The sequence below is a fragment of the Leuciscus leuciscus genome (assembly GCF_965113295.1).
Source record: "Leuciscus leuciscus genome assembly, chromosome: 20".
Classification (NCBI taxonomy): domain Eukaryota; kingdom Metazoa; phylum Chordata; class Actinopteri; order Cypriniformes; family Leuciscidae; genus Leuciscus; species Leuciscus leuciscus.
Genome location: NC_138744.1, coordinates 19,388,615 through 19,410,524, shown reverse-complemented (window position 1 = coordinate 19,410,524; position 21,910 = coordinate 19,388,615). Strand labels below are relative to the sequence as shown.

At 35.8% G+C, this 21,910-nt stretch overlaps 4 protein-coding genes across 6 annotated transcripts in view; 1 reads left to right on the top strand and 3 right to left on the bottom strand.

The window, feature by feature from the left end:
• The window catches only part of fdps (farnesyl diphosphate synthase (farnesyl pyrophosphate synthetase, dimethylallyltranstransferase, geranyltranstransferase)), a 185,409-nt gene extending 174,439 nt beyond the window's left edge, over positions 1–10,970 (bottom strand). Inside the window, exon 1 of the mRNA XM_082150189.1 lies at positions 10,966–10,970. The gene's annotated coding sequence lies outside the window, so the exon portion shown is untranslated. The remainder of the gene's footprint in view (positions 1–10,965) is intronic.
• On the bottom strand, positions 628–10,959 carry LOC309484045 (germ cell-specific gene 1-like protein). Of its 2 annotated transcripts, none has more exons than XM_082150186.1 (7): positions 10,516–10,959; positions 7,929–8,240; positions 6,017–6,196; positions 3,581–3,628; positions 3,316–3,468; positions 3,055–3,166; positions 628–1,758 (listed from the first exon to the last, which is right to left on the bottom strand). In XM_082150186.1, exons 1-7 carry the CDS (start codon positions 10,523–10,525, stop codon positions 1,386–1,388), a joined length of 1,188 nt encoding a protein of 395 aa, XP_082006312.1. In that variant the 5' UTR covers positions 10,526–10,959; the 3' UTR covers positions 628–1,385. The 2 variants fall into 2 exon arrangements, with proteins under 2 accessions (XP_082006312.1, XP_082006313.1); XM_082150187.1 differs by having other exon boundaries at positions 7,929–8,181.
• Positions 10,971–11,130: 160 nt separating the features above from the next.
• On the bottom strand, positions 11,131–16,212 carry atg12 (ATG12 autophagy related 12 homolog). The gene is made up of 4 exons (XM_082150190.1): positions 16,056–16,212; positions 14,822–14,958; positions 12,212–12,274; positions 11,131–11,356 (listed from the first exon to the last, which is right to left on the bottom strand). The coding sequence occupies exons 1-4, from the start codon at positions 16,156–16,158 to the stop codon at positions 11,297–11,299; spliced, it is 363 nt and encodes a 120-aa protein (XP_082006316.1). The 5' UTR covers positions 16,159–16,212; the 3' UTR covers positions 11,131–11,296.
• Positions 16,213–17,822: 1,610 nt separating this feature from the next.
• On the top strand, positions 17,823–21,824 carry cdc42ep5 (CDC42 effector protein (Rho GTPase binding) 5). 2 transcript variants are annotated; one of them, XM_082149457.1, is made up of 3 exons: positions 17,823–17,982; positions 18,132–18,200; positions 19,821–21,824. In XM_082149457.1, the coding sequence occupies exon 3, from the start codon at positions 19,829–19,831 to the stop codon at positions 20,732–20,734; it is 906 nt and encodes a 301-aa protein (XP_082005583.1). In that variant the 5' UTR covers positions 17,823–17,982; positions 18,132–18,200; positions 19,821–19,828; the 3' UTR covers positions 20,735–21,824. The 2 variants fall into 2 exon arrangements, with proteins under 2 accessions (XP_082005583.1, XP_082005584.1); XM_082149458.1 differs by lacking the exons at positions 17,823–17,982; positions 18,132–18,200 and adding an exon at positions 18,238–18,406.
• The last annotated feature ends 86 nt before the right edge of the window (positions 21,825–21,910 follow it).

Here is a 21,910-nt window from a genome sequence, read left to right as displayed (position 1 = left end):
ATTTTCTTAATGAAACTTACCCACATTCAAGTATAAAAAAGAATGCATTAAGCTAGAATAAAGTGTGTTTTTTTGTTGTTTTTTTTGTTTGTTTGTTTAAAAGCAGAGGGTCTTTTCTTTCTTTTGATAGAAAGATATCAAAAGAACTATTGTTGACTTGTTGACTATTGCAACAAGAATTTCACTTGGGCCAATTGAAAAATGTAGATGTTATCGGTCACTTGAAATTTTTGATTTTGGAGGGTTAGAAATTTTTTACAGTGTTTGGATATATTAACATACTGTATGTATATCATAGCTTTGTATCAAAATCTTTCATATCTTGTATATGTATACATTCTGTATGTATATCATAGCTTTGTATCAAAATTTCATATCTTTCTATCATTCTTGATATACAGAATGAATGCATGTTCAGATATTTATACAACAACATTATCCAGGGGCCATGAAACTTTGTTTTGCCATATTGAACATTTGTGATAATGAACTTGAGCCATTAGAAATACAAGGAACACAAAGAATGTCACATTGGACAACAGTGAATGTAAGTTACAATATCATTTACAGTATTGACTATACCATGCTCTACTCTCAGAAGTAGCTTGACACAAATAATCACAACAATTGATGGTTGCAACAATTCCACATTTAGTAAATATTTCAAGCATTTTAGATTTTGTTAGTAATAATATTCTTTTATGCAAGTCTGTACATTAGCCAGATGCTTTTCTGAGCAACAGTTATTAAATAACACAGATATAGCATAAAAGATTAGATATAACAGAACACATTTTTGTTTATAATATAACAGATGAGATGTATAACTAAAAATAATACAGGCTTCGTGATCTGACACAATCTAAACGTAATCCACTCAAGAGTTTCATACCTTTCAATACATAAATAAAATTTCCTGGAATTCTCACACTTGGAAATCCAATCACTGAATGATTTACACCTTTCTCCTTTCTCACATCTGCTGTGTGTCTACATACAGTAGCTCTCACTCATACTGACTGAATTTCAGCCACACACATACCTAAACAAAATCATCTATAGGGACATTTTGCATAGACAATTTTTGCAAGTCAGTCAGTTAATCAGACACACGAAACATACAAGGCCTTTGTTGTAAAAACTTATTAAAGGTATATTTCACCCAAAATGCAAATTCTGACATCATTTACTCACACTCTTGTCATTCCAAACCCGCATGACTCAAAAGTAGATCTTTTAAGATATGTTACAGTGTTTTTTAATGGCAACCAAAACTATTTCATTACCAACATTCTTCAAAATATCTTCTTTCGTGTTCCACAGAATTTTTTTTATTAATTGAGGTTTGGAACAACATGAGTTTGAGTAAATCATTTTTGGGTGAATCAGCAAGGAGAATCTATTCCTTTCATGGCCTCCTTCATCTCATCTATCTCTCTCTCGCAGTCCTCACACGTATCCGGTCTGCATCCACCAACCAGTACCAGGGTGGGCACATCTTCCTCTTGCACCATTCTCATGCTCCCATTGGATGCCCACACAGAGTCCATCATCCCATTTGGGCACTGTAACAGGCCACTGACGGAGTAGAGCCCGCCCCCTGGGACCACCTCATCGTAGGATGGAGCGTGGGTTGTAGCGCGGGCTTCTTCTAATCGAAGTCTCTGGCGGTGACGCATCTCAATGACTGTTTTGGTGTAAGAATTAAGGGTCATAACCGCAGCACCCATGCAGCAGCTGAAAGACACCCATGCCAACCTTGGAGTTGAGAAGTGAGAGAAAGGACCATGCAAAAGAAAGAGGGAGATTAACAAAGAACTAGACAGGATTTAAAGGCTTTTGTCAATAATCAGTGAACTATTTCTCAAAAATATAAAAATGTTGACATTCAAGTGGCATTTAACATCATGGACAAACCAGGGCACAACATTATATTCACTGTAAAAAAAAAAAATTACATCCCCAAGTCAAAAATTTCAAGTGACCGATAACATCTAAATTTTTCAATTAGTCTGACGTATTATTTCTCATTGAGCCAATGTTAACAGACTATTGCAACAAGAATTTCACTTGGGCCAATTGAAAAATGTAGATGTTATCGGTCACTTGAAATTTTTGATTTTGGAGGGTTAGAAATTTTTTACAGTGTTTGGATATATTAACATACTGTATGTATATCATAGCTTTGACATTCCATATTTGTATTATATGAAAACTTGAACGATATTTGATATATAATGCAAAGGGGAAGCGAAAAAAACTTTACAAATATTATATTATATATTTGTATAGTTACATCATGTTGCTATTATTTGGATATTTTTTAATAAATGGTGATGATTAAATAATGACAGAATTTCCATTCACTATGAACATTTTAAAGGCTTTGTTAAAGGGATGGAATCATATGAAACGTGTTGAAAACAGCACACACAAAAAAAAAAATCACACAGAACAGAATGAATGCTTTGTGTCAAGTCAGAAAAATGCATCTGAATGTGATGGCTTTGAACACATTCAATTAATTTCACTGATTAAATACATAGAAGCAACCTATTAATTCCATGTATTCAATATTCCATGAACTGAGAAAAATTCCTAAACATTTGCATGTTTCTAAAGTTTATTCCTGACCTGGGCCTGCTTCGGCTATTTATTTATTTTTATTGCTGCAAATTGTAAACTATATTATTGCACAGTGTATCCAACTTTATATCTGCCCACATACAGTGTAGTACACTCAAATAAAGCAATATTTACTACATAAATAGCAAATCTCGACTGCTTGATTGCTTGTATCCTTGCAAAACATAAACTATATTAGGCGATCACCCAGCTCTAATCTGCTAAATGCAACTAAAAGGCATGAAAATACTTAAGATATGATAAATATTAACATCATGATTTTCTGTTAAGCTGCTTTGAAACAATATATATTGTGAAAAGCGCTATACAAATAAATTTGATTTGACTATACATAAAGCTCAAACTACACTTTTAATCGGATCCCAATCAAATCAAAATTATATATTATGTAAACATGCAAGTACTCACGCAAATGACCAACCGTAGTCCCAGGTCTGAGGTCTCCAGTCTTTGGGCCCAACAATCACAGTCAGCTGAAATACGGTGGTGTACATCATATGAGCCACCATCCCTAACAGTCCTGAAAGATAGAACTAGAGGGAATTAGGACAATATAAGATGACTGGTATCTAGACTATGTAATGCAAATGATCAAAATATAATTCTTAAACAATAATTACCAAAAACTGCAATACCCAAATGTACCACAAGAGAGAAGCAATCTCTTACCTGAGAGCACAGTGCACATGGCTGCAAAAGCGTTGATTTTGAGCGCATGCATTTCTTTATGAGCACACAACACTTCCACCCACATGAGTAGGAACCCTATCCCCAACAAACTGATGTACATGAACTCAGCAATCATTGACAACCACAGAACACCTGCAGCAGGCACAGAGGAACACATGCATGGTACACTTATATGAGCATACTTTACAAAGAGAGAGAGACTTATATATAATTTCATGAAAACACACATGCACTGAACTCTCACCATGAGTCTCTCCAGGAGTAAGATCTAAGAACCGGCGACATCGTTCTCCTGTAATGTAGCAGAATGAACAATTATACCAATGAAATCCAATGTCTGACACACAACAATACAATTATTTTAATGACATATAAAGCATTTTAAAATGGGTGTGCCATTTTGGTTTTTACAATTTCTTTGATACTAATTTGGCACTAATTTTTCAAAACTCAAGACATTAACCTCCCAACCAAAGATCAAAATACACATTTTTCATTGCAATGATCTAACTGTCAATTAAAACAACTGCTCAAAATTATAAGTAATTGCTGCATTACTGCATAAATGCATAGCTTTATGAAAAAAAAAAAAGTATGATCAAAAGGTTTCTGGATCCACTTACACCAATTACTGTGGAACATGAACCAGCTGATCTACATTATTTTGGATGTAATACTTCATCACCATTCTTTTTCAGACACTGTTTCTATGGCCCCATGTTCCACTTTTCCAGACCATGTTTTCAGATTTGACATTACTGTGCAGGCCCTTGTTGAGAATCCAAAAAAGCGGGTTGACATTTAAAAAAAAAAATTTGATAGCCCGTTACAAGTGATTGTTTTGTGTCTAGATTTTGAAAAACGCCATCAAGGTCCTGAAATTAGTATTAAAGTTTTTTTTTTTTTAAACGAATTTGTTTTAAAAAATTAATAATTTACCCTCATGTCGCTCAAAACCCCTATGACTTTCTTTCCTCCATAAAACACAAAATAAAACATTTGGCAGAATGTTCATGCAGCTCTTCCATAAACTAATGCACTATTGCAAGTCTTCTAAAGATTTGAAAAAGAAAAAAATGCATTTCTGCATTTCTGAAATCTTGTACACATTTGCATATATTCAAATATAGCGCAAATTCTGCATTCAGTTTCATTGTACGGGAAAGAGCAGTGTGGAAGTCCAGCCTAACATCTCCTTTTGTGGTCCATAAACAGAATGACATAATCGACATTGTGACTTGACGGTGAGTAGATAATTTTAGGGTGAGAGAACTTCCATTTTTGGGTTAACTATCTGTCGCACCCTGGTGGGGCGATGGCAGTGCTGACTACGCCACCCCTTGGACAAGACTGGTGAGAGCAAGGGGACTCTTTTATAAAGAAACACGCACAGGCTTGGTTTAGCAAAGTAAAAAGATACAATGTTTATTTTATCTTAGTTAAAAATGAGTCGCTTTAGATGGGGTGGTGGTGGCGCAATGGATAAGACACATGCCTTTGGTGTGAGAGACCCGGGTTCGAATCCACTGTGAGACACCAATGTGTCCCTGAGCAAGACACTTAACCCCTAGTTGCTCCAGAGGCGTGCGACCTCTGACATATATAGCAATTGTAAGACGCTTTGGATAAAAGCGTCAGCTAAATGAATAAATGTAAATGTAAAATGTAGATAGTCAATAAATAACACACAAATTCATAATTTAACAGGGATAAGCCATAGTAGAGTGAGCCACCAGAATGTAAGCTTAAACAGGCCTAGGTTTCGATACCACACGTGAGCTAAGGCACACCACTTTAGAGTAGAACAAACACTACAAACTCAGCTTACACACCACAGCAACGTTGCTGGTTGAGCTATTACAACGGATGCACACTTCACCGCATTACACTGACTGCACACATTGGTTCCAAATGGGTGAAACACTCTAAGGAAACCAGACTAGAGCCCGGTAGGCTAATCTATCCTATAGGCCCAATCCACATTAGGCTATTAATAGGGAAGGGGGGGGGAGACAAACAAAGAGAAGAAACCGCTAGCCGGTGGCCACCATCAGTTCACTAACACACATCTCTTACAGCCCGCCGGCTAGTGGTAAAAGAAAAGAAAAAAAAAAGAAAAATACAATAAATCAATAAACCAAACGGAAAAGTGTCTAAGAAGCAGCACCTGCACATACATACACATTCAAAAGACATTCAAGAGAACAGCAGCCGACAATCTGATTGCTGTAGCCTTTTTTTGCAAGCTAGCGATTGGGTGAGTAGACAGTGTTCCGTGCTTCACGCATTCACCAGGGTCACTGGACGCTTCTCTACGCTTGTCACTCTAGGCATTCCCAACGTGTTTTGGAAACGCATGCACACACACAAAACAGTAGCGCCGTTGGCAATCGCTCAGTAACACCTTGCACAACAAACAGCACCCAGGGACACTGCTGCACTCCAACGCGTCAGTAGCTAGCTACAATGAATGGCTACCGGCATGAGGACCCCAGGTGCCTATACACCTGCCTGCGCTTAATTGCCAACCTCTCCCACCCACATTAGGTGACGTAGCAATACGGGAAAGAGTGAAAGTGAGCGAGAGGCGGAGAAAGAGGGAGAAGAGAGGGAAAAGAGAGCACCCCAAATCCACAGGCTACATATCCCTTTGGTGTCTCTCGATGAGACATTTTCTTACCATCAGCGTGTGTTTCACAAGACTCCCAAAATCCTGTGTGGAAATATCTGAAGGTGTACTTGTCTTCTCCCGTCTCCCAAATGTAGTGAACTGCGTTGGCCAATTGCCTTTGACGAATCCTGGCTAGTTCCTCCCTTCGCTTTGGTGGTAAAGTGCCCCGTGGATCTGGGGTGGGGCTTTCTGAAAAGAAAAAGAAAAAGACAACCAATTAGCCTGTTAGTTACCTAAATAAGTGGAGTGTACAAGCACTGTAACTTTTCACTGCTCGTATCACTCCGCTTGTCTGTGTTCCAGAATCCAGACAGTCTGTCAGTCATATTGGAGATTATTCATTGACTCTTTCTACAGACTACATTATTACACCAGTAGGTGGCGACCATCTTTATAAACCGTGTTGGGGCTAACGCATTACAAATAAAGTGAGTTACGTAATCAGATTACTTTTTAAAAGTAACTAGTAAAGTAATGCATTACTTTTAGGCCACATCCACACGAAGCCAGAGTTTTCCCTATCCGATATTTTTTTTCCCCGTTCAAAAAAAAAATTGTAGTATCAAACGATGTAGTATACATGCCAGACCAAAATGTGGCACTGTAATTCTGCCACAGACATACACTAAAAACGGAGAAGAAGACTTAAAGCATGCGCATAAACCTTGCGCGCTGGATACTATGGCTGTATACAACAATAATATTAGGCACAGTAGCTTCTTGTTTTCTTTTCTTTTTTCTTTTTTAATCAAGAACTTTGTTGAACAATATGAAAAACCATAAATGTAGTTGCTGTGACTTAACAGTGTCTGACTAGTTGACACTTGGTGTGATGACATCATCGTTTCACAAAATGTACGGATTGGCCGTACACACGAAAACGCAAGGGCGGCGTTTTCAGATTTATCCACCTTGGGACCCGGTTTCAAAAAATAGCGGTTTCAGTCTCCGAAAACGCCGGATCCGTGTGGACGAAACGCCAATACGATAAAAAAATGTATACGTATACAGCGAAGCGCGTCTCCGTGTGGACGGGCCCTTAAATTTACAACAAAATATCTTGGTTACTTTTTCAAATAAGTAACGTAAGTTACTTCCCAAATCAGGACTAATGTGCAGAGGTGTTGTGTGCGCCATGTAAACATAGTTATTGTGGTTCTAGACTAAATGTGAGCATGTGTTTACTCATCGCACTTGCATAAAGACAGATTCAGTATTCCTCAAAATGAATAAAACAACAGCGAAATGCAAACTCAGAATATTACGCAAACCTGCGATAAATAAATGTGTAAAAAGCACAAATATATTTTATGTATTTAATCTCACTTTATAAACCAGTGTCTTTCCTGCTGACCTTCCATGATACAACTGAATTAAGAAAGGCATCACATTTGTGTTTAATTTTTTTTATTATTTCTGAAATGAACTGTTGAACTAACCTCTCCTGCATCCTATTCTTCTGCAGCCCAGAATGGAAGCACAGCCGAAAGGTTTGTTTCAGCCGCGCCCTACTGTACAGCCGAGAATTTGTATTTCCTTCATCCTGAGGCTTATTCATTTCACTTTTGGTACGAAAGGGCCTTTACATTTACCAAAAATATAACTTTTTTTTTTTTTAAACACTGTTTATGAATGAGTCATTGAATCATTCACTCAACCAATTCATTCAAAACACTGGCTCATTCATTCAGGAGCGAAAAACTACTGTTGCTTGGAGATACTTTCATTTAATTTGGGACTATTTATGTTGATGGGTCAAATAGGCAGAACAATATTGTCTCTAAAATGTAAGTTACTAAATCATAACTTCTTATAATATCACACTCTCAATAGTTATGTTGGTCTGAATATCAGCACGATTGTGATTTTTCACACCGGTAAAATCAAACCAGAAGATTAAGGTGCATGTGATATATCATACCTGTAGTGTAAGGCTCACTATTGTTCTGGCCGCAGTTCTTCATCTTGACAGGTGAAAGGCAGAGAGGTTTGACCACCTTGTGCGTTCCTTCACACCAGTAAGACGTACAGAAAGCCAGCACAGATAAAGCAAGGGCAAGGGAGGTCAGGAAAAGAGAGAGCAGGGAGCGAGAACGCCTGGACATCTGGTCCAACATGCTACCCAGAGGTAAGGAAGGGCAAACAGGGATGCCAGTGTCCACGCACAAAAAAATCTTTTGGGATGAGAATGAAATTGAGAAAATTATATAAAGCAGAAATGAGAAAGAGATCCCTGTGACAGATGGTAGGATAAATGAAGATGTGGATTTATTAAAGGAGAGGGTAAGACAAGGAAAGAAAAAACAGGGGTATACATTTAAACTTTGTTCTTGGCAGATGTTTATTAACCAAAGCAACAAATGAAAAAAATCTTGAAGAGTTCTAAAAGACAGATTGCATTAACTACACAGACACATCTTACTACTTTAGCACTATGTGTTATACGGTTTGGCATTAATATATCATTATTATATGGATTTTGTTAGCTAACAGATTTATTATTTGTTTGATATTTTTATATTAAGTAATTAATTATTATTTTCTATCGCCAAATTCTGTAACGCAAAGTTCTTGATTAGAATTTTTTTAATATTAAAATATTTTTTATATTAGTGATCTGTAGATGAAGTATGTTGCTTTGAAAACCATAAGGCAAATACATTTACTACTTACTTCTTCCAATATCAATCATATACAGTTCTTCTCATAGGTTTATACCCCTTGCAGAATATGTAAGATGTTAATAATTATAATAAAATAAAAGGGATCATAATAGATTGCATGCACTGTTTCACATTAGAGATGTATATGGTCTACAAGACAAAGTAATCACTTAATTTACACAAATGAACCAGTTCAAAAGTTTACATTGAATATTAATACTGTGTGTTGTTATCTGGATGATCAACAATTTTATGTTTTGATAGTTGTTCAAGGGTTTGTTGTCAGGAGCAGTTAAACTGCCCAATGTTCTAGTGTTATTTTATTGAGATACTATTATAGTTTTTTTATTATTATTATGTTTATATTTTTCATTTCTTTTAAAATTTTGTTTAATTTTAAGTCATTTTGTTGCGTTTTTGTCATTTTTACACGTTTTTATAAATTGTTAGTTAATTTAGTTCTTTAAACTAAATGAAAATGAGAAATGTTGCAGCTAGATGAGATACAATACATTTTTTAACTTTTTTTTATTTCAGTTTGTTTTATTTTAAGTAACAAACATATTTGTTTAATGGTTTTTAGTTTTAGTTTCAGTTATAATAATAATCATGCACCGTTCTTCAGAAAAATCTAATTATTTTGTTTTCTAGCATCTTCTGCTTTTTTTTTTACTCTTTCCAGCAGAGACCGTATGATTTTGAGATCCATCTTTTCACACTGAGGACAACTGAGGAACTTACAACTATTACAAAAGGTACAAACATTCACTGATGTTCAAGGCAGCACCATGATGTATTAGGAACCTATAGGGTGTACATTTTTCTTATTTAGTTTAAAGATCATTTCATTTAGTACTGCACTTCATAGACTACATAAGACATATTTCCCAGAATACAAAATAATCCAATTCAAAAAGTTTACACCCCCTACACCATCTTGAACATCAGTGAATAGTTGCACCTTTTGTAATAGTTGTGTAGTTCCTCAGTTGTTCCTCTGTGTGAAAAGATGGATCCGAAAATCATCAAGTAAAACTGTTGGAAAGGGTTCAAATATGCGGAAGAATGTGCAGGACCTGAAGAACAATGGGAAGTTTTACTGCCTGTTATGTTTATTCAGAACAGTACTAAAAAAAACATGCAATTTTGCAAGGGGTATATGAGCAGAACTGTAATTTAAAGGTAAAACATGTATGGAATGCAGAATAAATGATACGAAACTATTTCTGATATTCCCTAACGCATCATCCAGTCTAACACTGAATGGGATTAAAAATGAGAAAAGGAAAGAGAGGGAATTCAAAGGATTACGTTTGAAGTTACGTGATGAAATTATTAGTTAAGCTCTTGCATTAAGTCTAACTTTACTTGTAATCCTCTAATAATCTGTTTTAATCTGTTTGGGCTTTGTAGGTGTGCATGTTTTTTTTAGTTTTTTTATGCTTTTAAGGATTCCTATGCATTTATCCTTAAACTCACATTAAAATTGAGCTATACAAGCATGTAATATAAAAACTACAGTTTAATATATCTGAATAAACATGACTACATTATAGATTACATCAACAAAACTCAATTTCAAAAGTCAGATCAACTAAAAACAGTTTAAGGCAACATTTGCACATTTTCACTTTTTACAGAAAAACAGATCCTAAATGTATTTTTATTTTAATGTGTTTGTAAGCGATACGAAAAGCATTATGTTTGCTAATCAAAAGAAATGCTTGAATCATTCATTTATTGTTTAAGAGTAGTACCAGATGTATCTGCAGTATCGAGAATTAAATGTAGCTAAATTTCACAAGAAACTCAACATTATTCTGCATTAAAAAAGCTGATTTTTACCTGTGCACATTAATCTTCTCACATCATGTCCATCGTAATAATTCCCCCCTGTTTCGATCCATTCATTTTCATCTTTTTCTTCCTTCTGAGCAGTTGTTAAACAACTCTTTGGTTCAGCATGCAGTTTCCCTCCTTACCCTTCTGCGATTATTTCTGCTTTTCCCCTTTTTTGGTACAATCCTGCCCAAATCTCCTCCTTTTCCTGCCTTTCCTTGGAAATTGGTGTCACACTCTACCAAGAGCATCCATAATCCCTCTTCAGTCCATCTGTTAGCGCCATCTCCATCTTTCTATCCGGTCTTCTTTTACATCACTCCATCCCACCCTTTTTAAACAACCCCCTGGTCCCACCTGTTCTTCACACCCCTCTGTGTCTCCACCGGCCCTTACGTGACCTGTTGTGTCCTGGGGCATTACCCACCCCTCCTGTAAAAAGTAATCACTGTGTACTACTGGGAATCACATATTGTCCTTGTCCCTGTAAATCACTTCAACACGAGCTTAAATATAAAAAACATTCATCAGAATTTGTTGCTGAAGGTATTTGGTGTTCTTATGATTTCCACCTATTCCTCCCACCTCCACTGCCCTTTAAAAAAGTCCCAAGAGATGATGCATTGTTTTATAATATTATTTACACTTTATTATTTACAAAAAAAAACAAGACATGAAAAATGTATACGTTATAAAAACAATGATGATGCGTATGGGATGTTTTTGTTACTGTATGTGTACAGATGTATAAATGAAAGGCGGAAACGGGGAAGAGAGAGCTGCACGGTCATCCCCAGGCCTGGGACTTGCAGTAATGGAGAACTAGTTTCCCATCACTTCCAAAACACTGTAAAACAGAGTAGAAGAACAAGGTTTACCTATTAAATCAGAGAAACACATTGTTCCTTCACAAAAATCCCCACCAAAATTGCATTAACCTATTATATTCATTATACAGTATTACACAGGTCATGTTAAAAACAGAAATAGTCACTTGCGTATAGAGGAATGTTACGAGTTTCAAGTCTTCTGAATAATGCTGAAATTGTCAGCAAAACAATGCTACATGTACTTACTGTAGTAATGACAGTAAATTATGCATAATTACATCCAACTAAACCAAACCATGCTTCTAATCCTAACCCTATAGTAAGTACATGTTAACTGATATTACTCAATACTTCTTAAATGTATAATAAGTGCAACCAAATGGCCATCTGAAATGATTTCATTCTACTTTCAATTTCCTTAAAAAGCCAGATGGGGGCAGAGTAGCATTTGGCAAAACACACACGCACACGCACACGCTCACACATACACACACACGTCTGGTTCACTATCTTTGTGGGGACTCTCCATAGACTTAATGGTTTTTATACTGTACAAACTGTATATTCTATGTCCTTACACTAACCCTACCCCTAAACCTACCCATCACAGAAAACTTTCCGCATTTTTACATTTCCAAAAAAAACCTCATTCTGTATGATTTATAATTCTAAATTATATGATGTACCTCAATTTAGGTCCCCACTGTGACACGAGTTCCCATGAGTCTGTGCATTCAGGTTGAAGTCCCCACCGGGATAGAAAAATATGTACACACACACACACACACACACACACACACAAAAAACATACCTCAAAAAGCACACCCACACACACACACACACACACACACACACACACACAAAAAACATACCTCAAAAAGCACACCCACTTCTTGGTCTGGTGATGGAGCAAATGACTGATTGACATAAATGAACTGGTGGAAGAGCAGAACAATAAAGATAAAGCATTCAGTACAGAAGAGCAATAAAAAAACATAATTATTTTTTCTGTTTGATTTCATGAGTAAAATTGATTGGGTTGGTTCATAAATACAATTGTTTATGAGAAAAATCACAAATTATACATACAAATATATATATATATATATATATATACATATATATATATATGAAGAGTTCAGATGCAAAAGCCTCTAAGTGCCATCTGAAATTTTCTTCTAGAATGATCATTTTTATGAAGCTTGTATATTTAATTTCAGTAATTTCACTTAAATGGTAATGATAATTACCTATTAATTGCCATTTAAGTGAAATTACTGAACTTAAATATACGAGCTTGATAAAAATGATCATTCTAGAAGAAAATTTCAGATGGCACTTAGAGGCTTTTGCATCTGAACTCTTCATATATATACACACACACACATTCATACACATATATACATGTATATAAATAATATTTATTAATAAAAAGGTTAATTATTAAATATATTTATGAAAACAGACAACAGATATTTAACTTGACAAATGTTGACAAAATGTATTGTCCAGGAATGTAGATCTAAAGCAGTGGTTCTCAACCGAGGGCCAGGGCCCAATAGCACAGTGAATGCCAGCTCTGGTCCTGGAGTACCACAGCACTGCACAGTTTAGAAAAAGCCACTTGAAGGCAAGCCTGCAACTTTAGTAAAAAAAAAAAAAGCGGTACGCAGAAAAGGAGACAAGAGGCCTTTTTTTAATGGATGTCAATGAGAGAGGCTTCACTACGCTGAATAAACCGCTTTTGTGAGGAAATAGCTTATTTAATAAATCTTCAATGTGTTTTTTATGCCAAAAAATACTTTTATTGGTAACCGTATGTAGATTTTACTATAATAGAAATGTTATTTTACAAGAGAAGGCAGAGTAGGGAATGTCACGACAGGTAGGACTCATATACGGCATTACCACCAGCAGATGTGTAGTTGTATTTAATAATTGTTGTGTAATATTGAGTGGTATTGTATATTGTCTAAAGAAAATAAACAAAACATTTTTGTGGGTATAGTGTAATATCATATAGTTATAAATTCCTTTTCAATTGATTATTAAATTGTTTAATTAAGGTTTATACATAGTTTAAACATGACAGAGTTTAATATAAATGTTTTCATTACTACAAGATGCCAGTTTGCTAAATTTCAAATGATTATTAAATAGAAATCACAAACTATGCAAAAGCGGCGGCCCTTCCGGCGCACTCAGTGTCCGAATTCACTGACTCGTTTTCATTCACTCCCTCAAGTGATCTATATTAATGGAGTAATGTAGGGAATAGTGAATGAGGGTATAGGGGGCGATTTCAAACACAGCCCATCTCTGATTTAGACGTCTCCCTAATCAAACACACCTGATTCAACTTATCAGCTCATTAGTAAAGACTCAAAGGGTGCGTCTCAATCAGATCCCTAGCTCCTGAATCAGTAATAGTGTACACAAATCCAGCCGCTGATAAGGACCCTGGTTCGCGACACATTGGTACAGTGATTACTCAATTTCCGGCAACATGACTACATACAACGTCAAAGTACAATATTGCAGAATGTTGCAATCTCGCAACATTTTAGCTGAATATTAATAATAAATGCTAACTAGATGTGTTCACTACCTGTCTCGCGATGTGCGTTTATGCTGACATAAATATTATATCACGTGTCATTATATTTATTGAGTTGGCTTGTGCGTTTTATGTTTTGTGCTTCAGAAATGTGATGAATTTTCCAGTAAGGGATCCAAAGTGAGCATCGATGCTCCCTGGTTTTTGCGGTGTATTAGGGAGTGAACGTTTCAGTGCACTGAAAGGATTTTGCGATTGAGACAGCCCTTATAATGGCCGTCAAATATTGTGTTGGACAACAACCGGAAGCATACGAGTCAAAAAAGTTAAGCCCACTGCCCGAGCATACTTCATTTTCTAAGTTCCATGTCTGCACAGCTTTCAGAAGTACACTAACTCAACAGGATGAGCGCAGACAGGCACGTTTGACACAATTGCTTTTCCAGACTCTACAGGATATCATAGGGCAGCATTGAGTCGTGCCATTTACAGGATGTTCACTCGGAGGAATAGAAGAAAAGTAGCATGCATGCAAAAGTTAAACAAGAACCAAAAAAAATTATAATAAAATAAAACGGAGAATGATATACTACTTTGTTTACTGTTCTTGCAACAGAGTGTTGTTTTGTATCGCCCTGTACAACAACTGTACAATATATACACAGTTGCACAGTTGCGTATTGCCACCTACTGGACTCTTCTGTCTCAACATTCACCTTGCACATGCGCTGTTGTACGCGGACCCTTCTGATGGCGATAATTATGTCTATATATGAATATCTTTAAGAAGCTTTCAAACTGGGAAAAATTTGTGGTTGTGTTCTTTTGTTGATGGCACAGTGGTCTGGCAGAGGCGGGAGAGTCCACTCTGCCTTACACTGCTTTTTAATGAAGCGAGTTGGTCATGGTGGGGTGAGTAACATACCAATTGTTCACTAGGCTCCAGTTTAAGAAAGCGTGAGATGAATTGAGCGAGTGACTGTACGGTCCTCCCTTTCTCCACGGACCATTTTTTGGTCTTCATGATGGGCGTATCACCGACCGCCTTCAACAGCACATCAACTGAAAGAAAAAAGGATAAAATAATTCACAACATACTCAGAAAATCTCTGTGGACCATACTTATTAAGAAGATGAAACTTATTATATATTGCTCTTTTAACTGTGTACTTAAGTGTGTTACGAAACACGAAATTGTACTCTTAAAATGAACAAACTCACAGTCCAACTTTACATTAAGTGTCATTAACTACTAGTAACTTTAACATGTATTATTTCAGTTTATTGTGTACATGCATGTTTTACATTGAACTTATATTTAAAAAAAAAACATGAATGTAATTACAGCTGTAATTAATTTAAATACATCTATAATTAAACTGTTGACAGTTTCCTTATCTCTTAACCCACCCTTAAACAAAACCAGACCATCAAACCTTACCCGTATCCCCCCTCAATAGCAGCTTAAGTGTTTTGACAATGAGTAGGCTACATTGTACCTAAAAAGTATTTTTATGCAAGTATGCAAGACATACATAGTAGCTAAAGACACCTAATATAAAGTGACACCCAATAAAATGAACTGCATTTATCACAAGGGCCAGCCAATTACTGTTTGATGTCAAACTACTTTGTTTGTAAAAAATTTAAGCAAGTACAGTAGAAATGTATAAGTTACATTGAAATGTATGAGTATATTACTCCGTTAATCAATAATGGTGCTAAAGGATCTGCAATAAAACATTAGGCCTATATAAATACAATAAGGTACGATATGGCCATAGTCTCCACAAAGGGGTTCCCAACGTCTCAATAAATTGTGATTATAGTCCTCTGTATTATCTTGTCACCTGTTGTTGAATGATTCTACGAGAATGTTTTAGGCCATTCGGTTAATTAAAATAGCGATTATGCCTAATTTTCTTTCAAATCTTAACAAAAAAACAACTCTTACAAACACTTTCATGGTAAAGAAGCACATGCCTGCTTGCCCAGCCATTGGCTGCCTACATACAAACGAGAACTTCATTGGCTGGCACAGCTATCAATCTTTGCGAAAACACGGAAGTAGCTCGCGGATGACCTGCCGAAATAAACACTGCAGCAGCGTTTAGAAATTAATTTATAACAGTTTCTCAGGTCATGTATATAACTCATACTCTTTTTCTTCTCATCCGATAATCCAGTGTGGTCAGTGACAGTTTGTTGTATCGAAGGTTCATCTTTTTGATTTTCTGTAGGAGATTCTGCGTTGTCAGACATCCTCCGACGTACACGACTGGCAGCAACACTATAAGACTGCGCATGCGTGCTGAGCTGAACTGAATTTTCAAATTAAAAGTCTCTGAGGGCGTTCTGTTTTTAAATAGGCTACCATACAAAGTACATTTTATCTAGTTTATATAATTAGCTTCCATTCAGTTTAGTAAATTAAATTTGTTTTAATTTAGTGCCAGCAGATTATAAGAAACCGTATATGCTAATTCAACCACAGGATGGCAACATTTTCATAAGAATGGTTATAGATAGTTAAGAGTTAAGATAAAAACTTCTGGAAAGCTTTTTGTTAGTGTGTAGGTCTGACAAGTGATGAATAGATATTTATGCGTGCTGGTATTAAAGAGATCTACTGTGCTGCATTCATTGCACTTCAAATGTAAGTAGCCAACACTTCTTGACTCTGGACACAGACTTTTTTATCCCTTAACATTTTTTTACTCACAGTACAACACTAAAGGCAAGTATTCATCAAAAGATAGAGAATTCACAGGGGAGCAAATATAAATCCATGTATAAATAGGGCCTATTGTTCAGACTTATTTTGGCATTGTAAAGATAAAAATGGATTTTGTTTCATTCTTGAAAATGGATATTCTCTAATCCAGTGAACCACTCCTTCAGTAATGCTGGGTTTTATGTGACCTCATACACTGACAACACTTCCAGCCATTCATCATTGTATTAGTAACCCTAGTGATAGTGTATGACATAAGCTGTGCTAAGAAAGAGGAAGTGATGTGATGTGATTCATGGCTCAGCTGCAGCATCCTTGAATTCTCTTTCCAGGCAGGATATGTAGGCCACCAAAGCAGAAAGAATGTCAGTTGTAGCCTTTAATCTACAATTCATTCAAAGATCTCAGTTTTCTTACCCTAGCATCATATTTGATGCATGAAAGGAATCTAAACTGTCAACAAAATTCAAACTTTGCTGAAAATCCTGTTGTATACAACCTTCTGTCCTCTGATTGATAAATTTATATAATTTATATATACAATTAATAATTTATAGGCTATATAAAAATGTATAAAGGCCTATTTTTTATATTGTGTCAAAAGGTTGAATAACTCAAATGTTTATATTATTTCATGTCACGCTTTTAACACAAAGAAATCAAAGAAATCAAACATTGGTAGGCCTACTTCTATTATAATATTGATGGTGAAAGTGATAGGCCCATACATGGAGATACACAAAACAGGGCATTAGAACAGGTTCTGCTTCGACAAGCTCTGCGCAAAATGTTGACAGACGGGATTCCAAAATGTGTTTTCATTGTGATTCACCCATGGCAATAAACTCAAACACACAATGTACAAACAGTCCTACACGATGGTATAACAATAACTCTTATATTTTAAATAGTCTCCTCTCCTCACAAAAAAATAAAAATAAAAATAAATAAATCATAACTTTTTTTAAATGACCAATTGCCTTGTTCAACTTTTCATTTTTCACTTGTTCAACCCTAACAAGCCCCACTTTTACTCCCGATTCTACACTTGAGTGAGGTTTAAAATTAAAAAAGAAAACTAATGTGAAATCATTCTGAAAGGAAAACAACGCAGCGCTGCGTCAGTCAGTAAATACTACTTTCATTCACTATTACAGCTGTTGCCAAAGCTCTCCCATGTAAAACTCACGTCACTTCCTTGCCCATCCCTAAAGGAAAAAAAAAAAGAAATATCGGAGAGAAGAGCGACGCCAGAAAAGTCTGTAAAAGAAGGAAAGCGATATTTAAAGAATCATTTGGTTAAAAGTGGAGAAAATAGGTACAATCCCGTTGACAAGCACACGGTGATCAAAGTAAGTCTAATTCCCTCGTTTGGAAGGAAACCGATTCGGTAACTCCGTTGGGCGCGTAACTTTTGCAGTTACTCCCACTTTAAGAAACCTTCATTGCATTAAACTATGAATACTATTTGATACACACGTTGATTTTTGCTCTATTACAGCTTCATTGGACAGGGCGACGCTTTCCTGGGCAACAGGCAGGTCTTCTGCTTAAAATTTTAATAGCACTGGTGAGTTACTTGGCTGCAATTACTTTATTTCGTTTTCATCGAATGTGTATAAAATGTGTATAAAGGTGTTTCCTCAGAAAGTACGTTAAACCTAAGGTTTTCTTTTTTTTCTTTTTTCTTTTTTACTTTATACCCGTGGTTAATAGATCTGGTAAAGACGACTAGAACTGATACCCTTTCCAGCTGTTGCAGTTGTTTATGAAAAGGTTAGGACCAGTCTATGGTTAGGACACACATTTCGATAATTGCTCTTTATATATATAGGCCTAAGCTTCTCGGATGATGCAAAAAATTGATTTTAACAACTAGGCTTATAAAGAGTAACTTTTATTTAATTATTAAATAATTTTGGGAGTTAATATAGTATTATAAACTATCCCTGGGCTTCAAAGATGTTCTATAGGCTCCAGAAACGAGTGACATTTCTGTCTGTCAATTAATTTATCAATTTAAGTTTTTAAAAGATGTAGGCTAACCGTGAGCACGTTTAATGTTTCTCAGACTTTGCGTCTCAACCATAGACTGTAAAAAAAAAGGGAAAAAAAGGTCTCAACCTCGCGAGAATGCTCGAGGCCAGAATGCATTTAAGCACGCTCTTCACATACAAGTCCGAGCTTGGATTTGGCGTCTGTCAACTCCTCTTTTTCACTACCTTTACGCAATCATAGCTTTTTTTTTGTGCAACGTAATGATTTCATACCTGTTTAATGATAAAATCCGGAAATATACAAATTGAAGAACATGAGTCTTATACTGTAATCTCACCTCACCCAAAACAGAGCAATTGAGCTTTTACAGAGAAAACAGTCTGAGGAAAGAAATGTTGGAATGTCAATAACGAGCAACTTTAAATTATAATTAACTATAATATAATACATAAAATGATATAATATATCCTATTTATGATTTAGGGGATTTAGAAATGTGGATATCAAGCAACATTAAATAATTATAATATAATACCAGCAGATAAGATGTTATTCACTGTAAAACAAAAAGTTGCTGCATGCCTTAAATTTTTAAGTACAATCAGCTTGGTTGTTTAAGTCATTTCAACTTAAATGACACTAAACTGACTTTAAAAAAATTAGTTGAAATTTGTATTAGGCTATATAAAGAAAGTTGAAAAATATATTAACTTATTTTGATGATAAAAACATATGTTGTCAACTTTTTAATCATATCATTTTTTACTGTGCTATTATATTATATTATAGTACAGTTAATATAGTATAAATGAGATTTAGGAATGTGAATAACTAGCCACTTTAAATAATAATTAACTATAATACACTGCCTGACTACAAAAAACAAAAGGATTTAAATATGCAAGTGTCTTCCTACATGGTTGTTTAAGAAATGAAAAGCTACACACTCCATCAATTAGGGTTAGAAGAACTGTTGCCAAACATATAACATGCTAGAAACATAATCACTGCAATAATGATCCAATCATTGACTCTTAAACAGTTGCCTATATAAATCTAAACAGCAACTTTTTTTTGGCCGGCCAGTGTATAATAATATATCATATAATATCATATAATGGAAACCATTTAGTTGTTTAAATGTTTTTATTACACCTTTCCCTTCATCTTACTTTGCAATTTTGCTCCTCAGTTGCTACCATGCCACTCCACAAATCATCTCGAACCCCTCGTCTGGACCCCACCATGATCTCTGCTCCCCTGGGTGATTTCCGTCACACCATGCACATTGGTCGTGGTGGAGACGCTTTTGGTGACACCTCCTTCCTGTCCAGCCATGGTCCTTCTAGTCCTAATCCCAACTCTGTGCAACCAGTCGGGGAAGCCACTGTAGAGACCACAGACATTCAGATGAACCATAATGATGATATTGAATATGCCAAAGAAGATATCGGTCCAAGTGAGCTCCGGCACTCCGATTCAGTTTCCTCCTTTGACCTCGACTTTGATTTAGGGCCTTCGATTTTAGGAGATGTACTGGGAGTGATGGATGGACTGACCATGGGTTTTCACAAAGACAGCGAAGAGGTGTTTAGTCCCAGCAAGAGCACAAGAGATATGATGATGTCGCCAAGGAGTGCTGCCAATGAGTTGAATGAGAGGATGAGAATGGAAAGCGAGACCAAAGAGGTGAGCCAACAAGATGAGCAACTGAACGAGATGAATGGCGTGAAATCAAAAGGGCTCAGGCCTAAAGTGCGATTCAGCGACAAGCGTGATGAGATCATCGGTCGGCAGGAAGCAATTGAGGGGCTAGACGTGGAAGGTGAAGAAGAAATGAGCTTGAGACCAAATAAGGAGATGCAGGAGATTAGTGGGAGAATAGTTTACGACAAAGACCCAAGACAAGCAGAGATGGTTAATCGGAAGGAGGACAACTCTCCAAGCATCTCTTCCTCAATGAGCTCAGAATATGAGGGAGTCTCACCGTTGGACCGGAGGAGAGAAAACCAACATCTTTCAGAAACAGATTCAGAGGAGGAGGGCGTCAATGGAGAACAAGGATACACTTTTGAGGACGAGTTCGATGATGAGATTGGCCTATAAGAGGACATTGCGAGCGATTTGAGGACCAAAAATAAGTAATTAGCAGAATTGATGGATCATGTGAACAGAATCATTCTTTAAAGAAAAATCCAAACACGGAGAGTTAATGAAAATTTCCTTCTTGAGGTAATAACTGGACTATTTGGAACTCTCTTTTCCACACTTTTGAAGTTTACGATGGTGTTTGCTCATTTTCAAGTCTATTTTTATGAAAGAAAGACAATCTGACGGTTTTGTCTTTTTATTGGATTTTATAAGTAAAAATTTTGAGAGTCTCCCATGCTCAGTGTGGTCTTAAAGGTCTTAACCCAAGAAAAATGTTCTTCATATATTCCCAAGGTATATAAAACTGTTTAATATTTCCACTTAATAGTTCCGTTGTAGGGCACTTTACCTGCTTCAGTTAACTGGATACAGCTTTAATCTCAATGGAGAGTGAACACCTGCAGTACAGACTTTTTTTTATTAAGCCAAACACCACATTCATTATTGTTTATATTATGGTTATATACAGTGCCTTACAGAAGGCACTGAAGATGTTTTCCATCTTTGTCTTGCTTAGTTTCACTGAAAAGCCAGCGAAGAAGCTTTTCTTTTTGTGGGAAGTTGCAAGGTTGCTGAATGCATTCACAAATGCTGGAATTTTCTCCTGGGAGTTTTCATTATTACATATGCATACATACATACATATCCTAAAATGCAATAAGGAATCAGATTGCTTTTTGTTTTTGGAGATATAGTCTTTTAGAAAGTGTAAAAATGAAATGCACACAATATAGTTACACACTACAAAATAGTCTTAAAGCTAAACAAGTGCAAAATGCATAGTTTTTAAACTGTGAATGAAAAACAAAACTCATATTCTGGTCGATCCTGTAGGTTTTGACCAGATTCATAAAGGGAAGCATGAACAGCTTTAATAGGTTGGGTTTATTTTTTTAAAGCAATTGCTTTTATCTTGCTTTCACATTTGTATGATTTGAATACTATAACAGACAATCAGTAATTATTTTACACTCAAAACCACTCTGCCAATTGAAATAATGTAGATAGACCAAAATGTGTAATTAAAGTTTTATAAAACTGCAAACTAGCATTTTGTATTCTTTGAATGTGCTGATGGAAGGTAAATGCATTTCTGTAATGCTATTTTTATTGATATATAATTTTTATTTT